General features: G+C 36.1%; 1 protein-coding gene across 2 annotated transcripts in view; it reads right to left on the bottom strand.

The window, feature by feature from the left end:
* Positions 1-19,834, bottom strand: part of WDR72 (WD repeat domain 72) — a 234,461-nt gene that overhangs the window by 57,059 nt on the left and 157,568 nt on the right. For both annotated transcript variants that reach the window (XR_012091494.1, XM_008016545.3), the window contains exon 18: positions 19,408-19,603. Coding sequence is in view for 1 of the 2 variants with exons in the window: in XM_008016545.3 (XP_008014736.3) it covers positions 19,408-19,603 (196 nt within the window). In the remaining variant the exon portion in view is untranslated. The remainder of the gene's footprint in view (positions 1-19,407; positions 19,604-19,834) is intronic.

The following is a 19,834-nucleotide window of genomic DNA, read 5'->3' on the forward strand; positions in this document are numbered from 1 at the left end:
TCTGAAAACTTTCTAGTACCTACAATATGGCATACGAAACCATTCACAAATTGGCCCCACCCCAACTTTAAGCCTGCTCCATCACCTCACCTACACGATTGTACTCTAATTACGCCCCTAAAATAGCTCTTATGATGCTGTGTTATAGTTAATCAGGCGTCTAATCCCCATCTAGCTCTTTGTAGGGCTGTACCTCAAAGTATGCGTTTGCCTAGGGGCAGTTTAATCAGTGTATGCCTCTTCATATCTTCCAAGAGAATCACACTTGAAAGGAGTTTCAGCTGTTAGCATCTTTCATGACCCCTCAGAAGGTCAGCAGTAAGATGAACATTCTGAAACTAAGTTTTAAGGATGTTCAGAAAAGAGAAGTAAGGTATAGAGCCTCCAGTTTCTCCAAAACTCTCCATAAGCAGGTGTGTCCAGGACAGCCACTCCCATTGTACTAAAGCAAATGACACATCTTATTGTACTCCTTGTGTCTTACTCCTTTTCATATGCATGGTAACTTGTATAGTGCACATTACTTATTAGGTGAAATTTAGATTAAATAATTCCTTTCCTTCTCTCTTCTTCCCCCACCCCTAAAAATACACACATACAGAATTTTTCAAGCTAAAGCTACCTCTCTGTGACAGTAAGCAAGTGAAAAACTCAGATTCCTATGGGAACCTAGGAAAATTTGAACGAAACAGGCTTGGTGGGTATTGAGATGACTTGGAGAACACACACATATGCAAGAAAGGTTATCTCACTAGCTGCTATCAGCTCCAGCTTACTGTTGTTGCATGAAAATGGCAATTTAGTGTGGCTTCTCTTCCCATCTGTCATGAGAAGTCAGAAATCCAGAATATTTTGTGAAATCTGGTTTTTATATGTCAGAAATTCAGTGTTTTTTTGTTTGTTTTGTTTTGTTTTTTTGTTCTCTGTAAAGCCCTGTGTGAGTCAAACAGAATGTACTTGTAAGGGACCAGTTTGAACCTTTGTGCTAGAGCTCCAAGACTGGGCAGTCTCTGGAAATCACTACTGTGCATCTTAGCTTGAAAAGATCCATTGTTCTTCCAAAAGACTAGGATGCTGTTAGGACGCACCCAGGCTGTTCATGGGTGTGCTATCCGTCCATATGGAAGAAGCTTGGTCAGTACCTGCCTCACAAAATCATGACTTTCATTTTAATCAGCAAGGAAGAACTTCTGCACTGTAAAAGCTTATTAAGGGAATTTGATTGCAAATTGAATGTGGTCCAGCACCTCTCCAAAGCTCATTTAAGATATTTGATATTTTAGAGAAAAAGCCTAAATGGGCAAGTTAACTATCCATTTACCTGCACTCTTCCAAATTCTATCACTGAAGTCTCAGACCATCAGAAAATAATGTCTTAGACCACATTATCTTAGTCAATCAAAGACAAGACTTCTGAGATATGACTCAATACCATGTCATTTGATCTTACAGAAGGCTAATATAAAAAAACTGTCACGTTTAAGAGTATAGTTTGAACCTTTTAGAAAACTGGCTGGAGACACATTCTACCTTGTGTCATAGCACTTCTTTATATTGGATATATAAAGCAGTGTAATAAATTCCAGGAAAATAGTTCCAGGAAAGAATGTTTATCCTCATGAATGCATCTATATATGTATGATGCCTTAATGGGAGACAATTTCTTTTCCCTAGTTGCCAGGACAAACTTAAAAAGCTACATTAAGTGAGAATAAGAGTCCGAAGTTTGTTTCAGAATGTTTGAAGTCCTTACTAATCCTTCCCCTTTATTTGTTTATTAAAGTTAACATTGGCTTTTAGGTTTTAGATAATTAGGAATAACCCGATTATAATAGTTTGTTTTTATTCTAGTGATATGATTCTGGGTAATCACAATTTTTAAAATGCATTTCCCCCTTTTCTATAATATTGTTTTGCTTTGTTACAAATACAATTTTTAAACATAAAGAGAATTCTATCCATATCATAGATTTCGGTGGATATCTGCTTTCAAAATATTTTCACCATCACCTATATCAGGACTTCAAATTTTAATTTTAGAAGTATGTTTTTGCATTTTAAATGCATATTGCAATTCTAGAATTCCCTGTCATCTATTTGTTTATCAAATGTACCTGGCACTGACCTAGGCACTGGAGATATAATAGTGAGCAAGTTAGACATATCCCCTTCTCTTCAGGAGCTTACAGTCTCGTTGCAGCAGAAAAGAAACCAGGCAATGAAAACACAGGGTGGTCAGTGGTGTGACAGAAGTACAGGGTAGGCCGCCTAACACATACTAGGGAACAGAGAAGGCTTTCCAGAGGTTGCCCATGGCATGAAGATCTCAGGCAATAGTGGAAAAGGGGAAAGGCCTTTAGGCAGGAGGCTGCAGACTCCATAGGGCTGCCCTTCTCAGTGTTGTATCCTCAGGCCCTTGCTCGGTGCTTGGCTCATGGAAGGTACTGAAAATATATAAAATAAATAAATGAATGATGGGACAGCATATGCAGAGGTTGAGAGCCATGGGATGTAATCGGTCCTTTGGAGGAACCAAAAAGGGTATGGTTTGGTTGAATCGTAGAGTTTGAGGTAGGTAGAAAGGGGTGAAATAAGACTAGAAAGACATCCAAAGCCCAGTTGTAAATGAGTCTTATGAATCATCTAAATAATCTGCACTTAATCCTAAGAGAAAAGAGAAGCTATATGTGCTTAAAGAATAAAACTTAAAACAAATAAATAAACAAACAGAACCCAGATCCCTGTTTCTTTTTCAGCAACTTGACCTTTGGTTAACTACTACCTGGATTCCCTTGGTAACTAGATAAAGACAGAATGTCAACTAAGTCTCAAAGTGACATTGCTGATAGCAAAAATGACCCCTTATTGGTAAAATGCATCTGGACTAGGAGAGACTATAAATGAACCATAAAAACCCGATTTCATAGCTTTGGGCTTCCCTGTGAGCAGGGAAGAAATTGTTGCAAGAGATATAAGGCTGTTAGCGAGATGACTTCCGCAGCTGAACTGCTAGACTGTTGCATGGACTCCTGATGAGGAAGGCCTGCTGCTGTGGCGAGCTATGGTTCCCGATCTCTGCCCTTTAGAGTAGACAAGTGCCAGGTGTGGCGTATGGTCACCTTGTGAAACTGTATGTTTAGGTGAGCCTAAGAAGAACCCCTGACAAACACTGCATCATTGAAGGGTTTTAAGTGGAGAGTTAATACAAATAGACTTTTACAGGATTTCTTTAGCTATTGAAGGCAAATGCCCCAGGACAGGTTACTGAAATAACACATTAGCCAGAATTATTAATAGTCTTGCTGGAATAAAATGGAAACCTACAAAGAAGGGAGGAAAAAGCATCCTCCTTTTAAGTTTTACCTAAACCTAGAGGCTCTAAGCCCATCAAGTGGGACTTACAGGAATGCAAACTGCTTTCCCTGTCTTTTGGCGTGTGGTTCATCTGCCACTTAATGGAGAAAACATTAATCTGGACTGGCAAATAGGAACCACCAGAGGGAAAGGGCAAAATACTAAATAAGGACCACCAAGCCATTTTCAGAAAGCAGCAACTATTGAAAAGAGTCAGATGTGAAATACTATCTCACCCCTTAACTAGCTGTCTGACTTTAAACAAGTCATCAGACTTCTCTGAGCCTCAGGCTTCTTGGCAGAAAGAACAAAGGACTCAGACTCAATGACCTGGAGATGATTTTGACTCAAGACTCCATGAGTCCTGTAATCTGAGTACCACTCATATGCCAAGTACTAGGCTAAGCTCTAACACCCCTCCTGCCCCTATAAAAAAAAAAATTGTTCAAAATCAGGTAAATATCAAATGCCTGTAATAGAAAGATCAAGGGCTGGGGCCAACGGCTGGAGTAGGTCTAGTTTAAGGTTGAAGTAAGGACTTCATTATGTCTCTCCACCCAAATGTCAGCCTGTTTAACATGATAATCGCATCTATCACTGAAACTTTATCATGTGCTTTGGACCCCTCATGTGGCTGGTACTACGGTAGGCTCTGCTAGGTGATAACCTATCAGAAATTACCCAAGATAGCTGCCCACATATCTGGAGTACTTACTGTAACATTTGCCCACCACAAACTCTCAGTGATTGCAGCTGATTGACAGAATTAATAGAGATAATAAATATTTTAGGACTCCCATATTCTTCAACTACCTTGAAGTAAGACATAAAAATCCAGCATAATTTAAGCCTAAAATCTGAGAAAAAATAATGCAAAGTGAAAATAATTTCATTTAAAAAAGCTTGTCTCCAAGAAAATTAAGCACTTCCATATCTTGAGGGGACACTAAAATGTATTGATTGAGAATGCAGGAGAAAACCTCTGTTTTTACAAAAAGTTTTGAAGTAGGAAATTTTAGTGAAAAGAATTGCGTGTACTTCTAGGAAATCTCATCATGATCTCAGTGTAATAGCCATTTGCAAAAGAGCCCTGAACTGAGTCCATGCCAGGGAGCATTATTGGAAAATGGCCCACTCCAGCTACTTCCTGGAATTCCTCTTTGTGCTTCAGCAGCCGGTTTGGTATGCACTGGGCACCAAACAGAGGCACAGCATCTTACAGAGCATGGGGAAACTCATTCCAGGATGATACAGTTTGCGATTTGTGACTCGAGCCTTGAAACAGGTAGAAGACAACAGCTCATGTTATCCACATCACGAGATAAGCCTTAAAAAACAAAAGTACAACTAAAAGTGGCCATGGAAAAAATAAAATTGAGGTAATTATGGGGAGTATTTATTCCAAACAGCCACAATTTTATAGTGGGAGTTCAGGGATGCATAGAAAAACTAATACAGCCTCTGTTCTTATGAGGCTGCCCAGCATTTTCCAACCTGCATTCCATGGCATTGTAGTATTTCTGAGGGAATGACGTAATTGCCTGATTCGAATTTTCTTTTTAAAAGGTAGTTATAATTAATTATTTGTTTTAAGCGATTGTTTAGCTACTGTTAAATAATTGTGATTAAAAATCACAATGTATATTAAATTTAATAAACTTGGAAACCATAAACACACTGACTTATGCTCTCAAACAACAGTTTTTGTGCAGATTCAAGATTAATTTCTGCGCTTATACTTATATTTATGAATGTATCATTGATTAGAGAGAGAAAGTGTGTGTGTGTGTGTTTAACGTTAGTACTTAGCAATTTTGCTCATGTAAAATTCTGTAAGCAAGCGCTATTGAAGTACTCTTCTGCTTTCTTCTGAATCAACATTTTTTCACTACAATGTAACTAAAGCAATATACCAAAATGAAGTCGATCTTGAGACCAAAAGTTTATGTGATCGTCATCCATCTACCTTAATTTCAAATCTCATAATTCGTTAAAATATTTACTATGTAAATTATTGGAAAATTAAACAAGATAGAGTTTTGTCGATTTTGCCAGTTGTTTCATTTTTACAAAATGTTTGGATGCTTATGAAAGTTTTAAAACAGCAATTTGGATTCTTTCATAAACAATAAAAGGAATCTAGTCATTGGTAAAATTTAGAAAGTACTGTACTTTACATAGGAGATGGAAGATAGAAGTTACTGATGAACCTTAGCACTAACTTTCTGATATTTTGCAAATTTTCAATTATTGCTGTGTAGAAGATCCCATATGAAGATGACAAAATGCTAACTCACTTCGCAGACCAGAAATTATTTTGAAATACCTTTCTGCTATTATGCAACAACATGTACGGAGATAGCACACAGCTCTTATCTCTGGCAATAAGAAATGGAAAATTTTGGAGCTTGCAATCTAAAATTGTACTTTATATTAGGAAAAACTCCATAAAGATTTACTTGACTTTTTCCATGTCTAGATTTGAGAAAAGGAATTACTAATTTTGAATTACTGCCATACATTAAAATAATAGATTAAAACATTTAAAATTTATAATTATGGCTTGTGAATTTGAGAAGACAAGGATTGGGCAAGGAAGACAGGGAAAGTGTGACTATATTCAATGCAACTCTGAAGGGAAATCTGCCAATTGTAATATATAAAGTGACTTATGATGCCTTCACCCTCTTCATACAGTTGTTATAACTGGAGCATCTAAGTGCTTTGTACCATTAGTCACTCCTGTATTGCAGTTTCATTCTTACATTTTGTAGTACCTTTTATACTTGTGATTTATGCCTACAGAATAACTAGGAAAACCATATATGTTTTACATACAGATTCCAGAAAGAGACAGAACTTGGCTAAGTAAAGTTATTTTTTAAATCCAGTTCTGTAATGGTGTTACAGGACACGTGGTTTTCCAGTAAAACCTACTCCTGTAGTTTCACTTTCCCTGCATAGACTTCTTCCTGGGCCGTACTGCTTTCTTAAGCTATATCATGGTGGAATCTTATCCTTCATAATGTTTTGGAGAAAGCTGAGGGTGGCGCCTGCACAATTTGATTTGGTGTAAAAATACACACCAAATCTGATTTCTGTTACATTAAGGCATTCTCTGACAAAATATACAGAACAAGAAATGAAGTGAATTGTGTTTTAGAAAAATCTTATGAGCTTGTTTCCCCGAATACCTGACCACTAATTTTAAAAAATGAATCAAAAACCCACTTTAATTGAATATTTAATAGATGATTTAATGGTCAGGTTAAGATACATTTTAACTGCTAAATATAAAAATGATTTGTGTTTGCTTACTGGAAATATTTGTAATATAAGCCAACATATATAATAAACTAATATTTAAAGCAAATTTACTACGAAGAAATGAAATGACTATTTTCAATTTATAAACATTGTACATTCATCAAACTATATTTTTGACTAATAGTTGGCTTTTATAATATGAATATCATAACAGTGGATTGCCATTAACAGTAGAAATAGTTTAACTCATTTTTTAAAAGGGCAATATATTTTACTTTAAAATGAACCACTGGAAATATAAAAATGGCAATATTCTCCTATGGAAAGGCCCAAATGTAGCTAGAGTAAAACATATCATTTTTTATAAATAAATAAGTTTATTGTCTTGTAAATTCCATCCTCTACATAATGCCTCATGTAATAGGGTGATCTACAGAAAAGAATCTGGGGTTGGCAAATAGGATGGAGCATGTAATCTAGTCTAGTGCCATTCTCCAACAAGTTATTTAATCAGAGTAAAGCTAGGCAAGTGTAGTGTACCTCAGTGTTCCTCCCAATAAAGTGGGCCAAGAATTACTTCATTTGATATATGAAAAAATAAACAAAAAAGACATGCTAAAATGTTTTGAAAAGTAACATGTTGTATAAGTAGAAAAGGCATGCTAATCATTTGAAAATAACTCATCTAATTTGTTTTAGTATCTAAAAATAATGGTAGAATAGATATTTCAGGGTCCTGAAATTGCTGTTTCTTCACAGTACATTTTGAATAAACTTTACTTAATTTGGAAAGTTTGAAATATGAAGTCCCTAAGGAAATTCTGAAAACTCCTTTGCATTCCTCAACGTTAAACACAAATACATTATGGTGTCTGATGTTACCACCACCTGGAGATTCCCTCATATTTTTACCATGGGGGGGAAAAAGGTGTATTAAAACATTTCTTTTACTTCTAGCATTACAGGAATCCCAGGCATAGGGCAATAAATACCTTACTGATACCCACAGGTGAGCAGGCAATTCTGTCTTGTGTTACAGGTACTTTGTCATTACCTTCTGAAACACTGTTTCACAGTGCAGGGTATGTTATATAAAAAATAAATGATGCTGCCAAATTTTAGCAGTTTCAAAGAAACATAAGTCAATGGCATAAGGGAAGTAGGTGACGTAATGACTCTAGAATTAAGTAGATGGCTTGAAAAGATGGATCATGAAGTTTAACCTTTGAAATTATTCATTGAATATTAATATAAACACATGGAAAAACACACTTCTAAGATGCTTTGCTAAAATTCTATTTATTAAATCAAAATTTTTTAAATGACAAAGAGAGATAATATATCCTATTCCTGGAAAACGTCTAAGAACAAACATCTAATAATCTGGTCTTACTTAATGTTTCAGTTAAAGGTGTTTGTAGAGTAGGAGGTTAATAATGTCTAAACAATTACATGAAAAAAGGAAAGGGAAAAATTGACAATGAAACCCAAACTTGTCAATAAATGGTAAATGATTACAGATGAATCAAAGGAGATGAAAAATCAGACCAAACATTAATTTATACAAATTGGAAAAGATTTAAAAACTGATTCAAAGAGGATGGGCAATTGAGACAACGACCAAACAAAGAAAGACAAATAACCTCAAATTGACTTGAAGAAACACAGCAGCTCAGAAGGTGTTACTAATGAGATCTGAACTTTGATGATCCTAATGGGCATTTGGTGTTGTTTGGTCTAAAAGCGAGGAGGCAAGCTTTCTCTCCCCTATGTAATGTGAACAAAATTTCTTTCTCCGTGTAGGACATGGAGCACTAATGGTTCATCTAAATAAGCTACATTTATGAAGGCAGAAAAAAAAATATAAGACAATTTAAAAAATTAAGAAAAATAAAATACTGCTCTCCAAATAAAACACTAAACAGAAAGATACTCTGACAAAATTTGGACACAGGGTTGCTTTCTACCTTCTGCTTTTATCAGTTTCTGCTTTGCACTGAAAGTGCCTTGCATCTCTTAAGATAATTTTAATGGCTCTCTCTCTTTCAGAAAAAGGCTCCACAGCAGAACCTTTTCATTCCAGGTATCTCACCTTCTGAACCCAGCTTGGAGTATCCCCATATCCATGTCCTGCCCACACCAAAATCACCCCATCTCCTGATCATTCCATACTGCCCTGCGTTGGTATCTGTCCCCATGTTATTTCCTTTGCCTCAAATGCCCTTCTTGCGTCAAGCCCTTTCCAACTAGTGTCAGTTGGGTCTCCCCAGAAGCAGATGTTAGATGAAATTAGAAATGCAAACGTTTATTGGGAAGTAACACCCATGAAAGAAAAAGGGCAAAAGCAGGATTATGTACATTGTGACCTTTAATATCTCATTCACATCCCCTAGAAATCATTTACTCTTCTTCTAAAAGTGCCTACATCCCCCACTTCTCTCACTCCTATGAAAAAGGATATATAAGTTTTTAAATCTCATTGGGTGTATTAGTCTATTTTCACAGTGTTATAAAGAAATATCCAAGACTGGGTAATTTATAAAGGAGAGAGGTTTAGTTGACTCACAGTTCTGCAAGGCTGGGGAGGCCTCAGGAAACTCACAATCACGGCAGAAAGTGAAGTGGAAGCAGGCACCTTCTTCACAAGGCAGCAGGAGAGAGAGGTGCAAGCAGGGGAAATGCCAGATGCTTATAAAACCATCGGATCTCATGACAACTCCCTCACTATCATGAGAATAGCACGGAGGAAACCACCCCTGTGATCCAATCACCTCCCTCTCTTTACATGTGGAGATTACAGGTCCCTCCCTCTACACATGGGGATTACAATTAGAGATCAGATTTGGGTGGGGACATAGATCCAAACCAAATAATTGAGCTATTGGGTACTCACTTTCCTGTGATGCCCCCATGCATATAATAAATTGGTATGCCTTTTCTCCTATTCACTTGTCTACTGTCTGTCTATTTCAGTAGACTCACTTATCAAAGCTCCAGAGAGTACAGAGAAGTTTCTCTTACCCTTCAGGCTCCATCAGTCTAACAGAAACTCTAAAGCAAAGAATGCCTGTGAAAAGAGGTCAACATGGGCCAGAAATGGCGAGGCTCTGTTATCACCATCTTGCTCAGCCATTGTCCCAAGAAGAGTGTGGCCTCTGCTCCAAAGCTGGGTCAGATGTTGAAGGCACTAACAATTGGAAGCTGTCAGATAGCCATATTCCTCACATCTGGGAAAGGAGTCCTCTCTTGAAGAGGGATTTTAGCAGTACATCTCTTCATGTCTGTCACACAATTATTCTCTTAACACACATGTGAATGTCTATTCCTATGTGAAGCCTCTAAAATTCATTCCCAGGCAGTTGGTGGCTCTCTATGCCTTTACAGCAACGTGAATATTAATTTCTCATACCACACTGTGTCCTCACTATTTTTACAGCTTTCTCTCTGTCTTTTGGAAGGTAGAAATCACATCATGTTCTTCTCAGATTTCTAGTACATAGCTTGGGAAACATAGTACCTAATAAAATATATTCAAAAGAGGGAGTGATTTGATGGCTGGACTTACCAGCTGGATAACAGACCAGACTGGTTATTCTCTATTCTGGTCCAGAGATACTAAGGGATATACCTCATGTATGTGAAAGTGAAAGGTATTAAGAAGTTCTCAAAAACTAATTTCAATGTACTTTAAATACTAATGAACTATTGGACTTTAAGGATAATATGTATCAAAAATTAGCATGTTGTAAGCCAAAGTTTTGAAATTATGTTCCCAATCATAAATCTAATCACAATCATAAGCAGATTACATGAACCTATCTGTGTATCTCTTTCCATCCATTATTCTCACTTCCAGTTTTCTCTTTCAATTTACAGACTGGGAAACAGTCCATCTAATTTTAAAATTCTAAGATGTACTGTGTTTATTCTGTATTGTAAAATAATAATTTAATTTCAGTTGTAAATGTTAGAGTTTTCTTTGAGGACCTTTTTAGGCAAGGCTTAATAGTTCAGTAACATATATTCTTCATTTAATCAGCCAACAATGTTTACTCTCTGCTAGGCCCAGAGCTAAGCTGTGAGGACATAAAGATGAAAGTGAATGAATAGGATAAGAAGCCCTCTTTCTAATGGTGGAGACAGATAGCAGATGATTCACTACATGGACTGAGGAGTGCTATAACACCTAAAGGGTACACAAGGGAAAAAGAAAACACGGGAGAGAAAGAAAAGGAACTTCTTGAGTTAGTGTGAGTTACTCTTTTGGTTTCATCTCTTTCTGAACTTTTAAAGGGGAGTGGGACAGAAACAAAGTCCTTAAGAACGTCTAGAATCCCTTTCTCTAATGCAGTCTCAGTAGGGTTGGTACTGCCCCCTAGGGGGAGGCTTTGGAAACTGCCAAAGTGAGGCACTGGGTTTCTCAATGATTGTAGAGACACTTATTGGCATTTGGTGGTCAGGCACCAGAGACGCCAGATGGCCTGCAATGCTTAGGAACGCCTTTCACAGTGAATAATTGTCCTGCTCGGTTTTCAAATATTCCACGGATCATTCATGAAAAGAAAAGCTTTGTGTGTAATTTCCCAAGTCCAGAACATAACTTTGTTTTACATATAACCCTGGAGGAATCTTCCAAGGCTTTTAATATACCTTGAATTTTCTAAGAAGGCCACTACCCTGTATATTAAGGAATGGCCGCATTTTGCTACTACTGTCCAAAATTTTGCAAAGAGAATCTATTTTAGATACCCACATCACTGACAGAACCACCACACACACAGACATCTGCATCAATAGCAGTGGTCTTATGTATACCACAGCATGTTATATAACAGTATGTTACTATATCTTTTAGTGTAGTCATGCCCAGGATTTTGCACATAATATTTTACTATAAGTTACTTACTTTTTTTTTTTCCTTTAAATGTTCTATAAATGATGTATGTAGGTAGGTTATATTGCTTATGAATGTTATTTTAAGATTATCGAGGAAGCATTACAAAATATTGGCTAGGACTGAGAGCATTGAGATCCACTACAATTACTTTTTCTAAAATTTCAAGACTGACCTCATTCTAATGAGAAGAAACATGTGAGGCTGGAAGTGTATATAGACCATGTTTTTATGCATATTCAACTACCAAGGAGCATTTTTACATTATCCCTAGATTGGCAGGGCTGCCTGGCTGGAGGACAGATATTTTGCACAGATAGACATAAAGGGCTCATGCTCATCTGCAGCAGGTAAAAGAAAGAACTAACAACTCTTCTTTGAACTGTCTTCATTTCTTGTAGCTTATTCTCAGGGGGTTGAAAATGAAATATTCTGCCTTGGTTTTTGCCTTCAAATACTTGTCAGCATTAATTTTTCCTGGTGGTTCTCTAGACAGATAAATTGCTCTTGAACAAAGTAGATAAATTTGAGGCAATGCCCCTGGATTAACACTTTAGAAGAAAACCATCATCCTTATAACCATCATTTCCATTCTCTTTTTAGTACAGACTATTAACATATTATTTAGCATTTCTTTCATTCTGCCTTGGACCAGAGTTCTTTGATAGATGCCTGTCATTGTCATTTATTACACATCCACTCACTCAGGCAACAAACATTTAATGAACACCCATCATGCACCATGTGGTCCACTTGCTGCTGGGAGCACAAGATTAACAAGTTCCAACTTTTGCCCTCAAGGAGTTCACAGAGTTGGGAAAGAAAGGCAAATAAATAAGCAATTAGAATTCCAGGTAATATACAGTATTTTAGAAGGTTATAAAAGGAGTGTAGAAAGTAATATAAATGAAAATGTCAGCACCTAACATTGAACCTTAGACACAGTAAGTGCTAAAAAAGAAATGTTTTGAAGTTATTCAAATTGTTCCAAGCCTGAAAATTGGGCAGGTAAATTGAAGAGTTAAAATGAAAGGATAAGGCTCCAGCTAGTAAGATGATTGACATTCTGATGGGAATGGGATATTCCAAGGGCGTTGGGACAAATGAATAATTTTTCCTTCAGCCAACATTTCTCTAGCAATTGCCACATACTAGACACTGTGCTATCTGCTGAGAATACAAAACTCTCTAAATCACTTGTTTTTCTCTAAAGGAATTTAATCCCTCTATTTACCAAACCTGTCTTTAGAACTATGAATACATATCCATATTGGCTGACAGAATTGCATTTGATGGAGGAACTAATGTCACACAAATTCCCAGGCTCAGAAGTAGAATGAATCATTAGTGGAGGCTAACCCAGGCCAGCCAGGTTGCAAAGACAGCTCTGTGTCAGCAGCATGAGGGCTATTGGTTACAAGAGATCAGGAATGAGCCAGAAGTCCATAGGGAGGCGATGAGTCAGAACACAATATGTGAATCTAAATACTGAGGAAACAATGTTTGAGGCAGTGGCTCCTTAGAAACTTCTGTGGATAAACTGTAACCGAATAAGGAGTGAAGCAAGTTTCAGGCAAGGCTCAGGCCTCTAAAAATATCAAACTGAAATCAGATCATGACAGAGTGAGCAGTCAAGAGTGAACTAACTATCACTAACAGAGTCTTCTGGAGGGTTACAAACTAGATTCATTCATATGTCTATTTTTTAATTTTTTTGTGAGCTTGCTGTGTATACATCTCATGGTCCTAGGATGGTGACTCTCAGATAACACAAATTTCAGTGTGTGTTCAAGACTTTGTTTGGATGCTAAAGAACAGCAATCGGCTGGTTTTCCTCCACTACCTCTTCTCTTACTAATTAGGAATTGGCTGAATCTTCAGTACAAACTATCTCACTTTCCATCCATTCATCCATTCACTCAATAAACACTTATTATCAGCTTTGAGGTAAGAGACCATTTTAGGTGAGGGAAGGAAAAAAGATAAATAGACCTGATCCCTGTCCTTGAAGGGTCAGTGTCGGGAGGCCAGCCTCAGCTTCGGAGAACGATAGTGCAAAACACATTGATTTCAGTGACAGAATCTAGATCACTTTTTCTTTGTCAATAATTTAAATGGGTATGCAGACAATAATCAATAAAGTGGTGCCTGCACAACGGTTATCAAAGAAATATTTAACTCAATTCCTCAATCCGACTATCTCCGGGAAGAGCCGGGTTGGCATTCTGACTGCTCATAAGGAAAAAAGATGATGAAATACTCTAGTTTTTCATATGCCAAGATGAAAATCATCAATCTCAATCTCCGTGGAAGATGAAACTACTTGTAGAAAAGAGTAGTGAACTCTTATCAGTCTTTCTAAGGTGATGCGATCTTTAAGATGATACAGAGAGGGCAGAAACAGTAAAGAAGTTTAGAAGAATTTATATGGGCAAAAGGGAAATGATGAAATTTCTCTCTCAATTTTATAAGGTGCTAAAAATAAGACAGGATATATATTAAGCCCAAATGACTACAATGCTTTTTGAAAGATACATACCTTCTGATGTAGCATAAGTTAAGTTTGGCAATGCCATTTACATCTTGTTTTCTCAAGCTTGCATTATTCCTGTTATCTTTAAACCATGGTTTCTTGACAGAGAACTGTTAAGCATCTTGTCTATTTTCTGGTGATTAGTTTAGTTAAAAACTATAAAATAAAATCTATAGGTCACCTAAACATGTACACTTGAAACTGAACACACCAAGGATTCCTTTTGTGGATTCAACCTTCCACTATATCTTTAGCACACCTAGAATACCATATGTAACAACGTACCACCCAACATAGGGGCCAAGTCACGACACCACAGTCAGTCATGTATCACTGTGCTTTGCCCCTAAACCACAGGTAATGTGATCCCATTACAATTTGTGCCACTAGTGTGCTTAAAAGATTTCCCATACCACACTAGAGAGAAAGCCCCAGACCTCACTATCACATACAAGGCCTTTTATGATGTGTCCTCCATTACTTCTCTGCTCCTTGATTACACGTACCACACAGTCCCTTCCTAAATGACTTCTGTGGCCATAAAGAAGAACTCACTTAGTCTGGAGATCTTAAGATTAAATGGAAAAAAGATGCGCTTGCTCCAAAAAATGGCAGTCAGGGAAGAGTTTCCCTGTAGGGTAGTCACAAAGCCTTTCCACAAGTAGATATCCTTCTGGAAAACTCAGCAGGCCAAGAAAGCCTGCCCTGGGCCCGTACTTCTGCAGGGCAGGATCACCAAAATGTTTCTGTTGAATGGATTTTCACTTTCTTGATTTACAATAAATGCGTGGTTTTATTTAAACAAAAAACACATTTTTATTATTTAATTTTCTAGCTAAGTCTTTGAAAATGATGCATGCAATAAAGATTATTTGCAATACCCATATTTGATGCATCATTTTCAAACCACACGGTTTAGCATGAAATTTAAATTCAGCCAATAATTCCAAGGTGACAGTTTTATCTACAAAGCCTCCATTTCTAGTTCAACCAATTTATTTAATGGAACAATTTAGAGCACTTGTTTAAACTGATCCAAATAACACTCAAAAGAAAGTAAGGGGAAATAACTTTCAAATGCAATTTAATAATAGAAACAATTGCTGTTTTTAAAGCAATGAATCTAAGCCTCAAATGTGTTAATTGTACAAGTTCTTATTAAAGAGATTCAAGGAAGGTAGCAATGTAATCATTATAAAAACATAAACTTAGATAAAATCCACCATTTTTCCATAAAACACAGATACACAAATATTAAGACCACAAATAAAATACATGCTGCGAAGTGTAACAGGAGAAAACACTGAAAAATAAGACAAAATTATAGGTTTCAATATACATTATGCTTTAATTCTCACTTCATTGGATTTCCATTGCTTTCTAGACACATTCCCTACAAATATTTCCAGACACCTGGTGATTTTCTTTGTTATGAGGGTTGAGATGGCAATAATTAAATACTCTGCATTTCCTTTGGTAAGAGAAAGCATGATTTATGAGAAAAGAATAAAAATCTAAGAAAAACACTTAACAAATTACTCAATTTTTAGATCAAACTGATTCAGGATAAATTTCTTCCATGTTGCAAGTATGGAAAACGTAGCTTACTGGATAACAGCACGGTATTTAAGAGAATATCTGGGTTTGCTTCCCTGTTTTAGTAATTTTGTCTCTGTAGGCAAGACACATAACCTCTCTTAAGTCTTAGTTTATTCATTTTGCAAAGAGGGTAGTAATAGGAAGTATGTCTCAAAGAGTAAGATGTATACCACTGGTGGCATTTAAGATAGCTGGTGTGGCAACGTGGGCAGATTGCTGGAGCTCAGGAGTTTGAGACCAGCCTGGGTAACATGGTGAAACCCCATCTCTACAAAAAATGCAAAAATTAGCCAGGTGTGGTGGTACACATCTGTAGTCTCAGCTACTTAGGAGGCAGAGGTGGGAGGATCCCCTGAGCTGGGAAGACTGAGGCTGCAGTGAGCCAAGATCACACCATTGTACTCTAGCCTGGGTGACAGAGTGAGGCACTGTGTTGAAAAGGAGAAAAAAAAAAAAAAAGAAAGATAGCTGGTGTGGTGATAAACTTATTTTAAAAAATGTATCTCAACACAATTTTAATGTGTATGATAAAAATATAAAATTTGTATGTAAAATAAAAAAATAAGTAATTTCTCAGGACAAACCTAGCTAGCATGATGGGAATCTCTCTTTCTTAGAGTATAGTTCTTTTCAGTTGTACTTTGAAATTTCACTTCAATGAACATGAATGTTTTAAAAACTAAATGTCAGAAGAAGGGTCTTAGGGTTCATGTGGATTGTGTCAGAATTAAAGGAAATGGTGAGCTAAATTTCATAAGGTACTCAGCAAAGCATTGGAATACATTAAAAACTCAATAATTCTTATTTTTCCTTGTGACTTATTGCTGCCATATTACTATAATCCTAATAAATCAAATATATTCCATTTAGCATAAAAGAAGTTTGAGTATCTGTGTATAGCAAAACCATCATCTTTTACTTTCCAAATGATTTATAAATAATATGCACCACCAAGAAATCAAGAAAGAATAAAAGAAATGAAGAAACAAGGGGAGGGACAGGAGCTCACAGAGGACAAATAAGCAAAGAGCTGATGAAATTAAATGACATATACAATTTGCCATAATAATATTTTGCAAAATGACATACGTTGCAATGATTAGGCTAAGTAAATCTGCCTATGAAATTTGAGGAATTACTACACCCAGTGAATAGCACCTATATAATCATATTACATTTTGTCTCAGGACATTAGAAATAAAGAAAAGTTTTCTGGTTATGTTTTCTAAAAATTCTATCAACCAGCCTGGGCAACACGGTGACATCCCATCTGTACTAAAAATAAAAATTAAAAAAAAAAAACAAAAAACTAGCTTACAACGGTGGTGCTTGCCTGTAATCCCAGCTACTCAAGAAGCTGATGCAGGAGGATCATTTTAGCCCAGGAGTGGAAGTTGCAGTGAGCTATGATCATGTCACTGCACTCCAGACTGGGCGACAGAGCCTGCCTCAAAAAAAAAAAAAAAAAAAAAAAATCCTATCTAAGGCAGTACATACCACTAAAAAGAAAGTCTAAAAACATTTCCTGTAATTTTACTAAGTTCTTGTGAATAGCGTTTTTTAAAATAAGCGTTTTCACAAAAAGAAAAGGGCAATATTAATATGAAATATGAAATATAATACTACTTGGATAGTTCTCTCTTCAATGTATTTTATGTGTCTCCCATTTAATTGCAATTGTAGTTAACATTTTCCTGCAGACAATTATTTCTGAAAATAATATATGCCCAGCATTTTGTGAATATGTTTTGTTCTTTTAAACAAAGTATTCTAAATTTCATCCACCAACACATAAAGTGGCTGTAATATTCTGGTGTTCTAATTCTTATCACAAATTAACCACAAATTTTCTTTTACCATAGGCAAAGAAAGGACTATTTAATAATTAATCAAAAGAGAATTAATACCACACTTTAATCCAAATGTCTTTAGTCATAGTAAGACTAAATTCTCTACTGTCAACAGTTCTTTCTCTAAAGATGCAGTCCGGCCATGTTGCCCAGGCTGGACTCAAATTCCTAGGTTCAAACCATTCTCCCAACTCAGTCTCCCAAGTAGCTCGGACTGCAGGCACCTGGCTAGTATCCTTATCCTGTAAGAATGTACTGGGGACAGAATTGGGCACAATCTGGTGAAATCTCAAATATGAGTAACCCAAGTGACAGAAAAATTCACCTAAAGTTTCACTTTGATGGCTGACCAACAGTTTCTTACCTGGAAAATGGGGCTCTGGGCCAATGAATGAGGTAGGCTCTCAAGATTAGGGAGAAAATTCAGAAATGACATCTACTGAGAGTTAACACACGATGAACCAATAACATTGGCTGTCTTGGGAGAGCTGGAAGAAACCTATCAATGACACTACGGATGGCCTTCCATATGTATTAAAAATGCAAATGTAGTCACTCAAAATTAATTAAAAAGCAATTTTTCTACTTCTTGCTTAAAATATGTAATACAACTATAATTATGTGGTATGATGAAACAGGAGCTTTTTTACAGAGGTGAATTTACCAGATCATTAAAACTAATTTGTGGAAACAAACATGCAAATGACTTAAAATAACCATCTGGCTTTATCAAATTGTTAATTGAATTTACCATAATCAGCAACTGTCCTGGCATTAAAACATATTCTACCTGTTTTGATCTCTGGCCTTCGTTAAATATGCCTTTGATTTCTCTCTACATAACACTCTCTAATCAGTAATCTCATAAAAACAATGAGAAGAAATCATTAAGTATTTCCAAGAATGACACCCATTTTAAGATCTAACATTTTATATATAGTAACATTGTTCCTAGTCCTGAATAAATTAAAAGAAAACCCTTTGTGAGAGATAAAAGAAGTACTTAACAATTTGACTACCTGTAATATGTAAATTTATAACATGTTTTCCTGACAAAAACACACGTTTAATCACATGATCAATTAGCGTATTCATCAAAAGCTTACAATAAAGTTGAAAATTAAAGTTGTCCTTTTTTTTTACAGTTTTTAATTTTTTTTAAGTAACAGCTAACAGTATGATAAAAATCATAGAACATTTTACAGCATAAATTTAGACTCACTTGTTGGCCCTAAACCATAAACGTTATCATTAGGAAGTGACAGTGATGAAGTTTGTTATAAAATCAAATGATCCAACTATAAAAATAGTTTAATTTTTATATGATACTTCTGTTGCCCAGAAAAGGAAAACTGGCACATGACTTTCATCGAGGTACAAAGTAAAAGCAAATTTCCCCATTATGATTACAGTATTCCTGTAATATATATCCTATTTAGCTATTGTTGTTAATTCTGCTTTTGCTTTTAATTGCTTAACTTCAAAACACTGTTATAAATAATACAAGCTGTTCTTCTAGCATATATTTATGATTATAATAGGATCCAGAAGTTCTTTAAACATTTGACAATTACAAGAGGAAATCGATAGCAGAATAGGTCAGAAACATGGCACTTGGCTCAGTTCTTGCAGAAATGATATACTGTGAACTTATATTTTCAACACTCTCTAAGTAGCAATGCTCCTCAAGTTATGATGGTGTTACTTCTGGATAAACCTATCCTACAACCTTTTCAACTTACAATGGGTTTATCTGGATATAACCCCATCATAAGTCAAGGAGACTAGTGAATGTCTATCACTTTTGCACCATAATATAATCGAAAATCATAAGTTGCACCACCATAAGTTGGAGACTCTATAGTAGAAAAGTTTTGTTGAAAGAGTATGCCAATAAATTTTGTACTTACTTTGCAGAGGCACAGTGTTTCTAATACACTGTAACTCCAGTTCCTCTGTCCATTCCAGCTTTGGCAGCATCTGCTTCATCTCACAGTTACCATTCTCTGCCATGGACACTGGTTGACTATTGACTGGTATCTTTCCCAAACACTTCATGTGTTGTTGAACTTCCGCCAAGAGAACAGCTTGTATTGCTTCAGTTACCTGTAAGGTATTTTTTTAAGTGAATTATTATTTTTAGTATTATTACAAATGCTTAGGTATGTTGCAAAAAATCCAAAGCCCGGAATTTAAATTTGAACAGGTTTCCATAAACAATAACTTTTCATTCTTCTAGCATTAGCATCCATAACAACTGAAATGTACGTAGCAACAACTGGCACCCAGACTTTCACGCTGTTCTTTTTTTTTTTTTTTTTTTTTTTTTTTGGCAAT

The sequence above is a fragment of the Chlorocebus sabaeus genome, chromosome 26 (assembly GCF_047675955.1).
Source record: "Chlorocebus sabaeus isolate Y175 chromosome 26, mChlSab1.0.hap1, whole genome shotgun sequence".
In the NCBI taxonomy this organism is placed as follows: Eukaryota; Metazoa; Chordata; class Mammalia; order Primates; family Cercopithecidae; genus Chlorocebus; species Chlorocebus sabaeus.